Source organism: Sardina pilchardus, chromosome 7 (genome assembly GCF_963854185.1).
Source record: "Sardina pilchardus chromosome 7, fSarPil1.1, whole genome shotgun sequence".
NCBI lineage: Eukaryota > Metazoa > Chordata > Actinopteri > Clupeiformes > Clupeidae > Sardina > Sardina pilchardus.
Window position 1 is genome coordinate 1,275,021 of NC_085000.1, and position 17,985 is coordinate 1,293,005.

Genomic DNA, 17,985 nt, shown 5'->3' on the forward strand with positions numbered 1-17,985 from the left:
CTGCTTTCGCACCACCCTCTAGCTGATCATACAGAAAAAGGACCTGTTCAGCTTGGGACATTTGTCTAACTGCGAGACACCTACGGGCCTCTTCAATCCACTTTTCCACAGTTATCAAATCAACAGACAATTTACCAGAAAATTTTGGACATTTGCGTTCTCTAGGAACATACACAAATTGAGTTAGTGGTGGAGGGGGAGCAGCAGGAGTATCTGGGCTGTCACCGGCTGAATTGGAAGGCCCGCCTCGGCCCACCTGTGATTTCAAACGTTCGTTTTCAGCCTGAAGCTGCCGTACCTGATCCATCACGGCTTGAATGTCGTCCATATCTTAACCTAATGTTGACTGTAGTGGCTGAAACGGCAGTTGGGGGTCACCAAGGCTGAATCTCTGCTGATCTTGATTGCAGTGGCCACCACTGTTTTTCCCACAAGCCTAAATTATAACAATCACAACACAGAACAGGGCCAAACAAAAAACAAGGAAAACACAGCAAGTGAACAACCTCTGTAGATACCCTGCTCGCAGCGCCAATTGTGAACAGGTGTAACTAACTAAATCCGAATGAACTGGCAATAGAGGCTGTTCTATCAAAAATAACAATTTTATTAATACACATGGATGGCAGAAAATAAACACAATGAAATGACTAATGCGAATGGGTTTGTACTACGCTAGGGAGATCATGGAGGCAAACTATCTCAAGACAGGCAAATCACTCCAAAAGGTTTTTAGCACATCACCAGTATCATGGCTATTCAGCCCACAGCAACAGTAACACACTTTAAGGGCCACAGCAGGCCAAGGTGACTCAATACAAGCACACGTGGACTAACCTACCAGATCCCCGTTATTGTAAGCACAGTACCCACCTACACCTAAAGAAATAAAACAAAATGGCCCATGCACACTATACAAACAATCTTCTTAATTAACCATAAAAGTTGACAATGGGAAAAACAGTGGTTGGCTCCTTCTCTGGTGAGACTAAAAGAGACAAAAGCACATGACTATACAATAAAACATTACAGATAATCACAGATAATATTTTGTATGTTTGCAATGTGTCATGGCAAATCTACCTTTTGTTTGCGGGTAGGACAGTTCCCTTCCCTGGCCACATGCAGGTGACTGGCATCTATGTTTTTTAAGCAGCATGTTAATATGACAGGAGGACCAACCATGCTTTGACAATTTACATTTTAACCATCATTTCATTACTCTTTTCTTTCAATAAAATGGTTATCCAAACTAGCCCAATTCTATCTCCAATATGTTCCCCACATTACACATACATATACACATACATAGTTTAACAAAGAGAAACCTACCAACTCGACTGCAAACAATAGCAGGCCTCAGTTGTTCAAAGCTCAGGTGTACTCAGGAAGAGAGAGAGAGAGGCCCAGGTAAATCCCCACCCCTCTATATAGACACTGTTCCTCCCCTGGGTCCTAGCGCCATGCCCATTACCTTCCCTGTCACATATGTATAGATGGTCCAGGAGGTTCTGGAAAAGAGTTCAGGGGGAGAGGAAATAATGAAGGATTATAGAAGATCAAGCACCTTGATTCACTGCACAAGAAGACTTCTTGTGAATATTCCATCAGCCACATGATTGAAATGCATGGGTAGGTTTTGTTTTGAATAAATTAATGTAACTAACCGTTCCCTGTCAGCACACATACGTCTCCAAGATGCCTGGAAAAGTTCTGATCAGCTTAATTACATTGCGTTTTGAGTCTTGACAGTGAAATAGCGCCAACATTTGTAAGATCAAAATAAGACGATTCTAAATGGAACGTGATGTAATTAACAGGCATGCAAACTCCTCACCTTTCGGCGAAATTCGCCGTTTTGAATAAAAAATAGGTGACTTACATGATTCGTGCAGATCCGATGAGAAAATATTTAGGGGGGGGGGGGGGGGGGGGGGGTTACTGAGTTTAAAAATCATGCGCAGACGCTAACTCATCTGAGGTGTTTCCAGAGCCGCATTTAAAACGTGTCTGATCAGCAAGGGATGCGTGAATGTAGCCCTTATGCGTTTAATAAACATTAGTGGAAGCTAATTTTTGACAAAGACGCAACGAACAGAACGCGCACGCCAATATATAGCCTCCCTGTTGTGAGCGCAGATAGATGCGTCTCAGGTGGAATAGTGATTCTGGACAGATGGAGGGATTTCACAGGTGGGCTAGTTGAAACTTTCAACTTCTATTAGAGAAAGACGCTGAGTGAAGCAACGGGCATAGGTTGTTTTCTTCTAATGTTATGAAAGTCAGCGAAATTAGACAAAAATGTAGACATAACGAGTTATTTTGATGAAGAATACTTGCAGTTTGAACCATCTAGATCGGCAAAAGGTGAAGCAAATAGGCAGACTTTATCAGTATATCAAAGGCTAATGTGACAGTTGAATTTAATGCTCATAAACTGGTCTGGTTTGTTTTGTCCGGAGACGTAGTTGATTGACATGCTAATGCTGTCTTTAAGAAACGTGGGCCCTTACTCGAAGCACACTGCGCATAGACTTTACGCAAAGCCTACGCAAAAGATCTGCAACTCAAATGATTCGCTATATAACGTAGCCAAAGAAAGTTGCGACTGCTTCAGACCACACGTAACGCACGTAACCGTTTGAGTGTGTGTGACTTGCGACAAGTTTCAGTTACACCCGGATCATTACGAGTTCGTAAGCCATGCGTAACGTAAATTTACATTTGATTGTCGAGTTACAGGACCCTGATCAGTATACTAGTCTGTGCCTACAGGTAGCCTACAGTTTAACATGTAATATGAAGACAGTTCACATAACTTTATTGGTTGGTTAAACACACTAGCACAATATAAACCACAAGTAGCCTAGGCTGCATATTAAAACATTTAAAAACAATTTGAAAAAATAAAGCCTATCTACCCTATTTTATATAATAATATTAGGCCTAGTTTGAAATAGTGTGTCTCAAGCAAGTTTATTGATTATCTGGTTTGGTCCAACAAATATTCAGACTTATAGTTTAAAGAGACACTTCACCGATTAGCAGCTTTGTATCTTTAGAAAACCAGTCATGTTTTTGAATGGTCGTGCATCATTCCCTCATTTTGCCTTGAGATGGGAGAAATACGGATTTCAGTGAAACCCATGAATAGGACTTCCTACTTTCAATGATATAAAATGATGATTTTTACATCATTGAAAGCAGGAAGTCCAACATTGAAATCAGTATTTCTCCCATCTCAAGGCAAAATGAGGGAATAATGCAGGACCATTCAAAAACATGACTAGTTTTCTAAAGATACAAAGCTTAATGTTAATCCGTGAAGTGTCCCTGTGTCCATTAGGCCTATGAAATCATCAGAAAAGAAAGCGGGTCCCTCACACTTTGGAAGATTTTTTTTTTTTTCGCGGGGGGTGGGGGGGGTCGGAGAAGAGTCTCACCTTTTTCACCCCTGACCAGTTTGCATGCCTGAATTAAGTTTTTCAGATCTCAGATTTCAGGCGTCTTAGAGACCTATGTCTGCTGACAGGGTTTGGTTTGATCAAACTATTGACTTATTCTAGGGGTAGCACGATTCTCCAGATCCTCGATTTTCGATCTTTTTTTTCCAACACGTGTGTGTGTGTGTGTGTGTGTCTTGGCATATACAGTACCCTCCAGAATTATTGGCACCCTTGGTAAAAGTTGACTAAAAATAGGTTTTAAAAAATCATCTTTAGGTGATTTATTGTACTCTCACAATGAGAACAATGAGGAAAAATACACCCTGCAAGGGAAGCAAATTTATTCTGAGAAAAAGGAAAATCTCATGAAGAAATAAATGTTTTTAACAAAAACACGTCACTCACAATTATTGGCACCCCTACTTGTAATACCTTCTTAAACCTCCCTTTGTCAATAAAACAGCATGTAATATTCTTCTCTGACACCCCATAAAGATTGAGAATACAAAGTAAGGGATTTAAGACCATTCATCTTTACAAAACCTCCCCAGATCGTCCAGATTGCTAGGTCCACACTTGTGCTTTCTTCTCGTTGACTCATCCCACTGTTTTTCTATGGAGTTTAGATCAGGGGACTGCTATGGCAATGTCTGAAGCTTGATTTTGTGTTCAGTAAACCATATTTGTTTTGATCTGTGCATTTGTTTTGGTTCATTGACCTGATGAATGATCCAATCATGACCAACTTTTAGGGCCTTGGCAGAGATTGTTTGATTTCCTTTGAAAATGTTCAGGTTTTTCTTGGTGTTCATGATGCCATGCACCTTAATTAGGTTCCCAAGGCCTTTGGGAATTAAAACAGCCCCACAATAGCACAGCCCTTCCACCATAATTCTGATTAGGCATGGGGTTCTTTTTAGTATAGTCATTCTTCTATGTACGCCAAAGACACCTTAAGTGTTTTTAGCAGAAGAGCATCATTTTATTTTCATCTGACAATAGACCACACTCCCAGACATGTCATGGTACCATTCAGTAACTCCTGCCATTTACATTGCTCATTAAATGACTCTACTGGCTTTAACCTGACATGCTGTCTAAATAATCTATTAGCAGTGAGGTCACTTTTGAAGATTTTTGGGGGGGACTTGGTGACCCCAAGATGATAGCTTTGTCTGTAACTCTCAACAGTGGTTCTTATGGATTTTTTTGCCTATCATACCATCCTCCATACTGTGCGTGGGAGCAAAATAGCCATGGGTCTTTGTCCAAGCATGTTTGTCACATTTCCAGATGATTAGAACCTTTTAGTCATCATTTTAACTGGAAATATAGGCATTTTCAACAAAATACCTAGTTTCCATAGACATTCTCTTACTTACAAATGTCAACACAATTTCTTTTTATTTCAATTTAGTGTATTCTCTTGTCTCTCCAATGTTGAAAAATGACTAGAGGATATAGCCTCTGAGTGACTTCATTTTCATACCATAGTGAAAAAGAACGTCATGAACTACTTCTGAAAGTTCACAGACACTCTGATTTACTTTAAAACGTTGCATTTACATAGGAAAATGCTCCTGTTAAATGTTGTACATAATATGTTTCAGGGGTGCCAATAATTGTGAGCAAGCTGTTTTTGTTAAAAATATTTATTTCTTTATGAGATTTTCCTTTTTCTCAGAATAAATTTGCTTGCCTTGCAGGGTATATTTTTCCCCATTGTTTTCATTGTGGGAGTACAATAAATCACCTAAAGATTATTTTTTATACCTATTTTTAGTCAACTTTTACCAAGGGTGCCAATAATTCTGGAGGGTACTGTATGCTGGACTTGAGATTTGGGGTGTGGCTACATTACATTGTCGATTCTTCCTTTAAAGGAGAATTCCGGTGTGAAATTGACCTTAACTGTACCGAAACATGTTGCGGAGTACTCACTTGTGTTGAAGACGCACCTTCGCTCACCCCCCAGCATTCCGAACTCCGCTGTTTTCAGCCGAGCTTGCAGTTGGCTTGAATCTATTAGATTGGGCATAACTACCCTATGCAGCTAAATCGCTATTTTTAAATCATTAAAACGGTTCCAAGTAACTCCACACTGCATTGGTAGACTTCTGAGGGTCCTGACATTTAAAACGAGATACTGAGAACTTTGGAAATGCTCAGGAAGTTTATTAAAAAAGACTGTTTACAAGCAGTACCTTCATAGAATCTCTCCGCTGGGCGCCATCTTGTAATCAAGTCGCGATAAGCCGATTGACGAGCACGAACGAACAGGAAGGACAGGGGAACATAAGACAGTACTGCATTTTTATTAACTATTAATAATATTAACTCATTGGCTGCCAGCCATTTTCAGTGCAGAGCGCTCCATACTGCCAGACGTTTTACAGCATTTTGACTGTTTTTCTAAGATCCACCGAACAGTGAGTTTTATGACTATGTAAACACACAAGCTACCAAATGAAAGAGTAGTCTCTCTTCTTTTACCAGGAAAAAACGGTTTGTTTTTTAGTAATCGTCAGTAGAACATGGGTTAGTTTTGCTAAAAACATTTTGACCAAAAAAAATGAGAAAACGATCTTTTTGTGAAAATCAACTTTTTAACATTAGCGTTTCAGTAGTATGTCAACCGCGATTGCACTGTTATCTTGTCAGTCTCGTCAAGGTTGCTAGGGACTATGATGGTCGCTATAGACTCTGAACAGGATGGTAGACTTAGCAAGCTAGCATCAGCAAAGTTGTTGTTAGTCTATATAGCAATATCCAATGTAAATGGCTCATACCGTTCACGTGTTTTCCATCCTTGATGTAAGAAGTAAGCATATTTATTTGCTGGACCACGTGCAAACTAGATCCACTGGTCAATCTTGATTGTGTTTTCTTGCTGTTTGTCTCAGCATGTGCACTCTGGAGGCAGATACTAATGATCCAAATGGCACTGCTGCCATCTAGCAGTTCGGATCGCTAGTACAGTGAGTCAGATCGTTCCCCACCCCTGAGCCCTCCCCATTGAAAAATGCAATTGACGTCTATAGACGTCAATGGTAGTCAACGTATGGGTCTAAATTGACGTTTAAAGACGTCAATGGCAGTTAATGAGTTAAGATTAGGGTCGGGTACCGAAACGGTTCCGACATAAACGGTAGTAATGACCGAGTAAGCATGGGAATGTCGGTGCCTGCTAGCAGCTACCGTTCGGTTGGCATGATATTTTGAAGCGTGCTACTTTAAGGCAGGTTTAGACTTGCCGCAGACAAGAAAATTATCGCTGCAGCATTACCGAAAATTATAGCAGTCTCGAGTAGCCTATAGTTATTGTCTGATACATTAAAAACAAATCATTCAAGACTGCTCATTGCCTGTAGCCTATGTTTAGGGGGAAATGTGTGTAGCATAGCCTACTAGCGCAAATTTATAATGGCCTAACCTCATTTTCATTCATTGTTGACATGGAGGCTCACGCAGCTCCGGGATGAAAATGCCGCTAAAAAGCACAACGAGTGCACAAGTTGCAGCCGTGCCCGTGAGGACAGGGAGCTGCACATTTTTAAAAACGAACGTTTAGGGGTGTTTTAAGGACAGAATAGACCATGCACAAAGTGAGCAATGTTAAGCTACACAGAGCTCCATTCTAAAGCTGCCAAATTCCACAAACAGGCTCAATCGTCAAAATTTCGGTGTCAAACACTCGTTTTCATGCTAGGCAAAACAGAAAACGGGCGTAAAGTGTAAAATACCGAATTATTCCTTCAAGTGTAAGGCTGAACTTGTGCTTTGTTAAATTATATTCCTCCCACAGATGTACAGTATATCTGAGATATATGTCTGTCTGTCTCATGTGATATGTCTATATTAGGGATGGCGAAAACTACTAATTTTCTTGACCGACCACCGAGCCTCATTAGCCGGTTGAAACCGGTTAACCGATTCGTTTAAAATATTCTACGCTATTTGAAATAACAGCCACGCAGTTTTGCAACTCTGTCGCATCTCTCTGTCCCCCGCTCACACACACAGCCCCGGCGGCGGCGCCGCACTTTCACTCACGTCACTGTTTTTAAAATCCCCTAGAGCGCGAAACATGAGTCCCGCAAACCAAGGAGCTTGTAAATAAGTGGAGGACAAATGGCTCCTTCGTTTCGAAATGGTTTGGGTACAAGGTGATCGCGTTGCAAATAAAGGCGTTTGTCTAGCGTTAGAAGCTCATTTGAAACTGAAATTGCCGCGGCTCACTTAAGAAAATGACAGCTCCGAGGAGACGCCGCTATAGTTTGAGGAAGTAGGCCTACTAACAATAATAAAGAAAGATGATCATCATTACCTTATCTGTTACCATTGCTGACCCTTCCTGACCCTTCCTGAAATGTAGATGTAATGTGTTTCCAAATTTAAGCCCATCTTATGCGGAAAGTTGCTGCAACACGATAAAAACCAATGGATAAATCGGGCACCTCCAGATTGCACAAGACGCACCGGCCAAGGCATGCGTGCGAATGTTTTTATTGGTTTATTAAGTAGCCTACAAGCAGGCGAGTTATTACAAATTGAGTGTGAGGGATAATTTGTTAACTTCACGCAAAAAAGACCTTGGAATGAGATGGCTAGCTGTAGTAGCGTTTAGTCCACTGTCTATAATAATAGCCTAATTTAGAGATCGTTTTTTTTTTTTTTTTTAACCGACTAGCGACAACTTTGATCGGCTAACGTGGATACGGTCAACCATCGGTCAAACAGTCACCGGTTAACATCCCTAGTCTATATATCTAATTATTATGGTTTCTATTTGCCCTGAAAAAGGTCTGTCATATAGGCATGATTTTACGTTCAAAAATGAAAACTTGTATTGCCTGCCATTAAAGCTGTTTAACTTTGTTTTATCTTTTTCTCTGTGTTTTTTGTACTGTTTCTCCCTTTCAGATCCAGGCCAGGTCAGAGAGCTTCAGACACTACTGGAGCCCATTGGAGAGAGGCATTATGACGGCACAACATCTACATTAGGCCAGCAGGTGCTCTTTCCTGGGAGTGGCGTATTAAAAAGGCAAAAAGGTTGACGGAATCCTAAGTAAGTTTTCCAAAAATGAAGCTCTGTGTGTTTTCTGGCCAGGATGTAAGGGATAATAAACTCCATGCTGTGTGTATATAGGAAATTATTGCACATTCAAAGTGGTGCAATAGAATTGTACTGTAATACCCAAATAAAAGTGTTAAACTCTTCAATATTGAGGGTAATTTTTGTATTCATTCTCAATTTGTTCTCGTATTTCTCAAGTATGGCTCAGATATCATTCTCAAATATAGCTTCAGTGAGACATTTAAAAGAAACAATCAGTACATGGAAGACACACTTAAGACAATGGTAAGATCTCTTTTAGGGCTCATACTGCTCAGATTTATTTAATTGAAGTCTCAGATTCATCTCATGTTATTCTCTTTAATTGTCCTTCAAAATAACCAAGATGTATTGAGATCAGGGGCATACAATTATGAGATCTCCTCTGTTTATCCCACTTCTCAAGTATTGCTCAACTGATTTTCTCAACTACCTCTTAGTGATGTCTCGTCTCTTTTAAAGGGGAAATGAACTTTAGACATTCTAGCCTGTTATCACAGGTAATTTATTTCTATTATACATTTTACTTGAGAAAAAAAACGAATTTTGCATGATTTCGATTCATTAGATTAGATAGTGTGTTGAAGCATAATTTACGGAACTATTTTGATGGACTCATTTAACCAGAATGCACTGCGCGTATCTGAGTCATTAGCTCCACCCACTAAACCACCTAACGACGCAGCCTTCACCTTCTTTTGCCGCCCTCAACTTGCTTTCAAATCTGCTCTCAAACTTGCCCTCAAATTTGCTGTCAAATCTCAGCCTTCGCCTTCTTTTGCCGCTCTCTCTCTCAAAAAAATGACGAGAATCTGTGCCATATGTGGATGTAAGGACAACAAATTAAGGCCACCGGGAGTTAGTTTTTACAGTTTACCTCGCGACCCTCAACTCTGCACCCAGTGGCTAACGGCAATACATTTTCCCATCGACACACCGCCATCAGAGTACGCAAAATTTAGAATATGCAGCCAACATTTTCGTACGGAGGATTTCGAGTATTGTTTTTCAGCCCAGTTTTTGGGAAGTGCCTTGTCACAGGCCAAAAAATTGAAGCCAGGTGCGTTACCAAGGAGCAGCTCAACCTTGACTGGGTCTCCATTCACCTTCGACATCGCTTCGGAAAGTCTATGCGAGGAGCCGGCCACCTCCACGCCTCAGGTAATGTAAAATGGTCAAAATGTCGAAAACATAATTTGCCGTAGTCGTTGCTTATTTTGTGTAACTACGGTAAACATACTACGTGGGGAAACAAGTTATTATCATGTTATTACTTTGAACACGAGCAAAACAAGCTAACGCTCGCTCATCCTGTAAAGATGTCGCCTAGCTTTTGACATAGCTAGCAGCTAACCTAAGCTAGGGTGCTAGCTCTAGTCTAGGTACGACCCTGACTAGGTACTGATGTGACCAGACGTCCCCGGTTTTCGTTGCCTGTCTCCGGGAAAACATGTCCCTGTTTTTAAGATAAAACTTGTATGTATTTCAATCAGATTGGTAGTCAAACTGTAAATGTCTACGTTTTTCCACCTTTTTTTTGTCTTGGACATCTGGTCACCTTATAGAATACAAGAAAGTGTTGAAGGTGGACATTAATAGCAAAAAAGTCATAAAGCTTGGTTGACTTGCAATGGTATTATTCAGTCATACCAAATCCAAAACAGAACTACACTTGATATTCAGTACATTCACACTACTCATGTAACGTGTTATGGAATGAAATACAATTATTTAAATTCATAGCCTTCTTTTAACAATACAAATATTTTTGGACAGGCAATATCATGTCATTGACCCAGATGTTTGTATATTTATTTGTTTGCCATGTAGGTGTTTACTGTGTTGTCTTTCTGCAGCAGAGAACCACTGGACCTTCAAAAAACCCAGCAGTGTTACTTGAAATAGATATGGATACCAGCTTTTCCAGCATCGAGACTTTAGAAGCCACGCAAACTACCTACAAGCCAGACACCGACTGTACCTCTTCCGCCAGCAGTGTCACAGACGAGGACACAGCACAGATGAGCTGGCAGGAGAAAAAGGTTTTGGTCTCGGAGTCTAAAGTACTCGAACTTTTCAAGTTCTGTCAAACCTGTGGCACCTACATGGAAAAAAAAGAGGTGTTCTATGTTGGTTCCCAGATGAGGGTCAAGTGGGAGTGTGCGGAAGGTCACAGTGGAACTTGGACATCATGTCCCTCTGAACGTGGAATGCCACAGTCAAACCTCCTCCTTGCTGCTGCCATACTTTTTACTGGAAGCACATTTACCAAGTTGGAAGAGATGGCCAAACTCATCAATCTTCAGTTCTTTAGCAACAGCACATTCTACGACATACAAAACTCCTACTTGCATCCAGTGATTCAGGCTGAATTTGAACTACAGAAAAGCATTGTAATGGCCAAGTTGCTCATGGAGCAGCAAGATGGAAAAATGCCACACCTTTGTTCTGATGGCCGCTCAGACAGCCCTGGGTTCAATGCAAAATTCACAACATACACTTTCATGGCTGACCCCAGCAGGGAAATTGTCCATTCAGAGTTGGTCCAGGTACGTCACATGAATCAAAATTCAATCAATAATAATAATAATATTAATAATAATAATAATAAAATGCTGATTAAGTATATTATGTGTATATGCTCAAACTTCATGTCATTTCTATCTCTTATTATGCCCCTTTTAGGTGACCGAGACCACAAGTTCTGGGGCTATGGAGACTGTTGCCCTCAGGCGCGGATTGGACCATTTGCTTGACAGTGGCCTACATTTGGAGGTCTTGGCGACTGATCGTTCCACGAGTGTCAAGAAAATAATGCGCGAGGAATATGAAGAGATTGATCATCAATTTGATATTTGGCACACTGCGAAGAGTGAGTACAATCTGCCACTATAAGTTAAGAGCTTGTCATGGGTATGTCAGTATGGGTGTTAACCCCATTCCTGGTTAAAATCATGACATGAGATGTACAGTACAGTACAGTACAGTACACAACAATTTAATCACTGACTGTAGACCAGTACTTTCACTACCAGCATGAGTGCATAGTGTTAAACAATGTGTTGGAGTGGACATGTAGACAAAGGTACTTGTCACTTAGCATCAGGTTATAACAACTTTTCAGTGTTATGGAACACCTAGCCCTTTCATGAGTTCACATGTCCACTCAAACACATTGTTTGACATTATGCGCTTACCCTGGTTGGGAAACTACCCAAATGTTGGTTGCAAGTGGTCATGCTCATAACATTGTTTTGTGTCTACCCAGATATCCAAAGCAAATTGATATCGAAGTCCAAGAAGAGGAGATGTGCAGCATTGAAACCTTGGATCCGCTCAATCCGGAACCATCTCTGGTACTCTACTGCCAGAGCAGGAGGAAATGTTGAGGTATGTAGACCACTTTATGGTCTTCTGTACTCTTCATTTCGCTCCTCAACAGTCTCACTATGGAACTGTCACCCAGTCTTAGTAATCTCCTTAGTCCCTTCTCATTGGCAAGACTAAACTGTATGTGGTGTTTGGTCACGTTCTTGAAAATGTTTTGTTATATTTATTCTTATAAGAAATTGAAGTCGACGTGGAATTCAATTCTGCACCACATAATCGATGAACATACATGGACTGAAGGTGGGACTGAGCATAGCTGTCAACACCCACCTCTAACCGATGAAGACCGGGAGAAAAAAATGTGGCTGTGTAAGGACAGTGAGGCATATCAGGAGCTGGCTAGCATAGTCCTCAACACAACACTCCAGAAGGATCTAGGAAACATGGGGCGTTTCAAACACACAGGTCAGTTTTTTGTCAGAATTTTGTCACGGTCATTCGATAGTCTAGCATCCCCCCTCACTTGTCTAAGGGGTGAGACCATCCCTTATATCACCCCTTATAAACATTGCCGTAGCAGGCTTTGCTATTTTAAGGTTTTATACAGTAATTTGATGCAGTGAATGGGAGATATGTATAATGATGAGTGAGATTGTAAGAAATTCAACCTGTAATTTTGGATTGATATGCAACATCCTAAATGATCTATTCTAGGCTGTGGGCCAAAGGGGTCCCCAATGCTATGGACAGCACTAATGTATTTCTGTTGTACTGAAAAGTAATGGTTAACATTATGCTATGCTGTCATCCTACTGCTAAAGGTCCATCTGATAGACTTTGCTTTTAAAAAATCTCTTTCAAGGATGAGTCAGGGCACCCTTTTAATTGTTGATAGTAAAGATAATCTAATATATTACATCTCTGCTTAACAACCAGGTGCCTTGGAAGTATTTCACAGTTCCCTCTTGAAGTATGCTCCAAAGAGACAGTGCTTTTCCTATCAGAGTATGAAGCAGAGAACAAACTTGGCCATCATGCATCACAATGAGAACCTGACTCAGAAACCAAAGCTGGACTCAGAAGGTCAGTGATAGAATTGCATGTGTGTGAAGCAATATATATTAAACAGACTATAATTGCTCAAATAATCCTTGCATATCTTACAGGAAAACCTGTGATCATTCAAGAATGGAGCAAGCGTTCAAAAGAATGGGTCACAAGACAGAGGTATCAGCAAAACACGGTCAACTTCAGAACCAGGTTGATGCAGTTGCTGTTGGAGAGGCGGAATGATCCTACTGTCATCTTCAGGGACACATCGTCAACTCTTCTTAGACCTGACCTGCCTGCTAACATAGGAACACTCCCCAAACCATCCAAAGATGATGCTGCCCGGAAACACAAGAGTCGTTTTGCTAAATGAGTGACTCATTAACCACCAGTGTCAGTGACTATATTGCAAGCCTCTTGTAATAAAAGTCTTGCTCTTTAGATGGTTTTGTCTCATTCAGTCTGTTCATACATCAGTGGCCTGTGCCATTACTTTCACATCAGCTAATATTTGTATATAAACTTTATGGTGTGGCCATTTAATACATATTTATTGAACTGTCTCTATGTTTCAGATATGCTTACAGAAGTGTAAATGGCTTAGGCTTACAATCACTTGTCCTAGATATTATCTGTCCACATTTTCTAATGATTGTATGTAGCACAAATCTAAAGGTGAATGTGAATTCCTTCAAATTAGAGCTGCGTTGTCAGAACAAAGGTTAGGTGGTAATTTCACGTGTGGACTAATCTGAAGTTTGCTGTGGCAGAATGTGTGTCACCATTACTTGAAGGGCTAAAAATGACCAGACATGTACAATTATTAGACTGCATTTTTTGATCGAACTCCTGATGCAAGAAATAACTTGGCTATGGGTATTCAGGTAAGTATAAAAAACGCAGGGTTCAAGTACAAAATAAATCTTTATTAACAACAACCGAACTTTACATTCGTTGAGCAGTCTACTCGATTCCCTCTGCTGCCTCTCTCACCTCGAGGAACCCGGTGTATTGGCCGTCAGGGGACGCATACCGCTGCCTTACAGCATCGATGAGACAGGCGGGGAGTACTGCTCGGTTGTGCTTCCCCAAACGCTCGCCTCTGAGCACCCATTCCAGCAGGATTCGGTAGCCAACCAAACGAAACTGGGTAGAAGAAAATGGCTACATTATTATACGGCTACATTATTCCATTTCATGTAAAAAATGACACCGTAGCCCTGTAACCGCCTCTGTTTCTTCTTATGTTTTTTTTTTTTTCCGAATCCTTAGTTTGTATGGAAATTAAGTGACATAATGTTAGAGACTAGAGAACGATAGCTAGTCTTTCCTCTGGAGGCTCAGCAAATCGTTTGCAGCTACAGGTCAACGAGCAGACATAACAGAAAGATATGATTGACTTACTTGTCTGTTTGACATTTGTCCTCCTGGGCCCTGTGATCGTCTCTGTTTCTTCCAATTTATTCTGTCCAAGTGGAAAAAAGTTTCCAGGACCCCTCTATCCAGATGAGCGTGAAAGCTGCTGTGCTGGGTTAGGCAAGACAGCTCGGATACCTCTGTCAGCAAAAATTGACCGCGGATCCATTCCCGACAACACAGTGACTCCACTTCTGTTGGTTGTGGTGGGCAATTTTGACAGGAACACCACCAACTGCTGTCAACTCGAGGACGGTCGGCCGCAACGATGGCGTTACCATCCGGAGCTGCCTGCTGTTGTTCCCTCCGTTGCCTTACTTCAGCGGGAGAATATTCCGGCTCAAATAAATAGCCTTCAAATGGGTCAGCATTAAGCTCCTCAGCAACCAAAAAATCGCTATAGGTATCGTCCATTACTTTCGTGAGGCTCACCTTCTTTGGTTAGCAGCAGCAGTCCTTCTAACGTTAGCCTAGTAGCTGCCGCTGTCAACCAAAGAACGATACTGTCAATCATCTCGCTCAAGACCCGCCCCCCATTCAGAACATTCAGAACGTTCATAACTTGTAGTCGTGCATTTTTATTCCGGTGATTTGATGACGCGTCAAATCACCGTTACTGTAGCAGTTAAATTCTTTTATTTTTTATATGGAGTTAGTACATTTGATGGCAGCACAATCAACTATATTCATGTGATGAAATATAGTGTTGGAGCATAGTGTTGTTTTTGGGTTCATTTCCCCTTTAAGCTTACCTCTTGCTCCTAAGGGACCCTTAGGAGAAGTAATCCAGAAACAAATGATCACAGAATGATATGAATATGAGAATCTCAAACTGATCTCAGGAGATGAGATTGAACAGCAGATGAGCAACACATTTTTCCTATGGGCAATTTCCCCATAGACTTAACATTGCTCATTATGACATCACGGCAGCAATTAGAATGTTACCCCAGCTGGTCAGCCACCTGGGGCCGGTTGCACCAACATGCTTACGCCCGGTCTTAAGCTACGTCGGTCCTAACTCAGCGTTCTAAGTCCAACCTGATAGATACGCCAGTTGCACCATCTAGGCGTAAGCATTCTTTTCGCTAAGACCGGGCGTAGATCTTACGCCTACTCAGTAGTAGGCGTAAGTTCTTAAGACCAACATTTGAGCACTTCTCACAGTCGTTTCTACAGCGCAAACTACATTGTTATTATTCCCATATTCGCTTGTTGGTCAGCTAGCATTCGTTTTAGGTTGACACTTCGCTACGCCAGCCTGGCAATCATTTAGAGGGGCTTTCGGTATCATTCACGAATTAAAAACCTTTATTAACAGCTTATTGTACATTCCTAATAGGGATAACCATAGGCTACACTTGGAGACATTTGAAGATGCATAGGTAGGCTATCTAGCCCGCCCTACAATTACGTTTAGTGCATAAAAATAAACCGTGTAAGCTAACGTTACATTTAATCAATATTATCAATAAAGAAAGGCACAGGCTACAGATTAAAAAGAAATCTCCGGTTTTTCACGTCAGCTCGCGCCCCACCTGGCATGTCTCTGCGCCCCACTAGTGGGGCGCGCCCCACAGTTTGAGAAACGCTGATTTAACCATTGTAACTACTCAACTATTTAACTGTTCAACCATTCCAACTGTCAGTTATCAACTATGCCTCCAGTCAACTACACGAAACCTCCATGTACCTAGCAACCAACATAGCAACCATTAAAATTAAGCGTTTATGACCGTTTCCATAGCAACCAACATGATTATACTGCAGAAACTTATTGTTTCCTGATAGTGGCCACCATGGATACCCTAGCAACAAATGTTTCAAAATAAAAGTCCTCACTAGCAAGTTAGCTAGTTAGCATGGTTAGCATAGTTAACATTGTTAACATTTTTAGCATAACTGCAAAAAAACATCAACTAAGTTAGCTAATCAACCTGGTTAGCATTGTTAGCATAGTTAGCATTTTTAACATTATTTCTAGAAATCATCAGTTAAGTTAGCTAATCAACCTAGTTAGCATTGTTAGTTTAAGTTAGCATTGTTAGCATAGTTAGCATTGCTAGCATAGTTAGCATTTTTAACATAACTGCTAGAAATCATTAGCTAAGTAAGCTAATCAACCTGGTTAGCACTGTGAGCATAGTTAGCATAGTTAACATTTTTACCATTACTGCATGAAATCAGTAGCTAAGTTAACCAATCAACCTGGTTATCATTGTTACCATAGTTAACATTTTAACATGAATAGTAATCATTAGTTAAGTTAGAACTGGGAATGTTTCAGCTTTAAACTGTCTACCTTCACACTATCAACTCTCTGTAAACTATGCAACCACCATGTTTACCCTAGCTACACCTTAGTAACCATATCTACATTATCTATCTATTTTTGCATTTCATGCACTGGTAATTCCTTGGAATTGCATTTCTAGTTTGTATTGTTATTTATTTGTATGTCGCTTTGGACAAAGGCGTCTGCTAAATAACCATAACCATAACCATAACCATAACCATAACCATAAACTGTCTACCTTCACACTATCAACTCTCTGTAAACTATGCAACCACCATGTTTACCCTAGCTACACCTTAAGCCTACCTTACATTGCCAGACTTTGCAAAGATTTGGAAAAGATTTTTGAAAGACTACAGTCTCAGACCCTCTCACATCTAAAGGCTGGCTTACATTGCACGATTTTGGTCTGTTTTAACAGTCGGCGACTAAATTTCCAAAATCGGGCGGAAATCTTGGGAGTTGTACTGAAATCGCAGCGCACTCCCGTCATCTAAATCGTTTAGTGTAAGGTGCCAATCTTAGCGGTTTTAAGTCCGTCGGAGGCAGTCTTTTTCTAGTTTTGCCGTTACGACAATATCAAACATGTTTGATATTATCGGAAGTCTTTTCAGTCGTGGCTCATGCAAATAGTGACGTGAACATTAAAAACCAATAGTAACCTTGCGCGAACATGAAACAGGAAGGGGCAAAATAGGCGACAGCTGTAGCCTTTATGATTATTTGTTATTTCATTTCTTATAATTTATTAGTCGGTTGTTCTACGTGACAGAACAGCTCTATATCTGTTAGTGATGTCACACATCAAACAATGCTGCAGAAACGCGAAAAAAATACTTTGATATGAGTAGGCTATCATGTGATTTCCTGTGAATGATGACGTGTAGCCTATTGCACGATGGAAATAATTTGAAGGAATCTAGCAGCAGTCTTGTAAATAGTGACCCACAGTCTTTGCAAAATCCTAATCTGAGACTGGCCTGTGACTAGACTGTGACTAAAACCTCAATGAATTGTCTTTAGATGTGAGAGGGTCTGAGACTGTAGTTTTTCAAAAATCTTTTCCAAATCTTTGCAAAGTCTGGCAATGTAAGGTAGGCTTAAAGACAATTCATTGAGTTTTTAGTCACAGACTAGTCACAGGCCAGTCTCAGATTAGGATTTTGCAAAGACTGTGGTCACTATTTACAAGACTGCTGCTAGATTCCTTCAAATTATTTCCATCGTGCACTAGGCTATACGTCATCATCAACAGGAACTCACGTGATAGGCTACTCATATCAAAGTATTTCTTTCGCGTTTCTGCAGCATTGTTTGATAGTGTGACATCA

At 40.7% G+C, this 17,985-nt stretch overlaps 1 protein-coding gene across 1 annotated transcript; it reads left to right on the top strand.

Annotated features, from left to right (window-relative positions):
* Positions 1-11,062: 11,062 nt before the first annotated feature.
* LOC134088157 (uncharacterized) lies at positions 11,063-13,326 on the top strand. Its single transcript, XM_062542083.1, has 6 exons — positions 11,063-11,111; positions 11,248-11,434; positions 11,831-11,952; positions 12,129-12,357; positions 12,829-12,975; positions 13,059-13,326. The coding sequence occupies exons 1-6, from the start codon at positions 11,067-11,069 to the stop codon at positions 13,313-13,315; spliced, it is 987 nt and encodes a 328-aa protein (XP_062398067.1). The 5' UTR covers positions 11,063-11,066; the 3' UTR covers positions 13,316-13,326.
* Positions 13,327-17,985: the final 4,659 nt, after the last annotated feature.

Coding starts and splice junctions, on each gene's coding strand:
- LOC134088157 (XM_062542083.1), top strand. CDS start 11,067: ATGGCTGACCCCAGCAGGGAAATTGTCCATTCAGAGTTGGTCCAG. Junction 11,435..11,830: donor TATTTGGCACACTGCGAAGA/GTGAGTACAATC, acceptor GTGTCTACCCAG/ATATCCAAAGCAAATTGATA. Junction 12,358..12,828: donor GGGGCGTTTCAAACACACAG/GTCAGTTTTTTG, acceptor CTTAACAACCAG/GTGCCTTGGAAGTATTTCAC.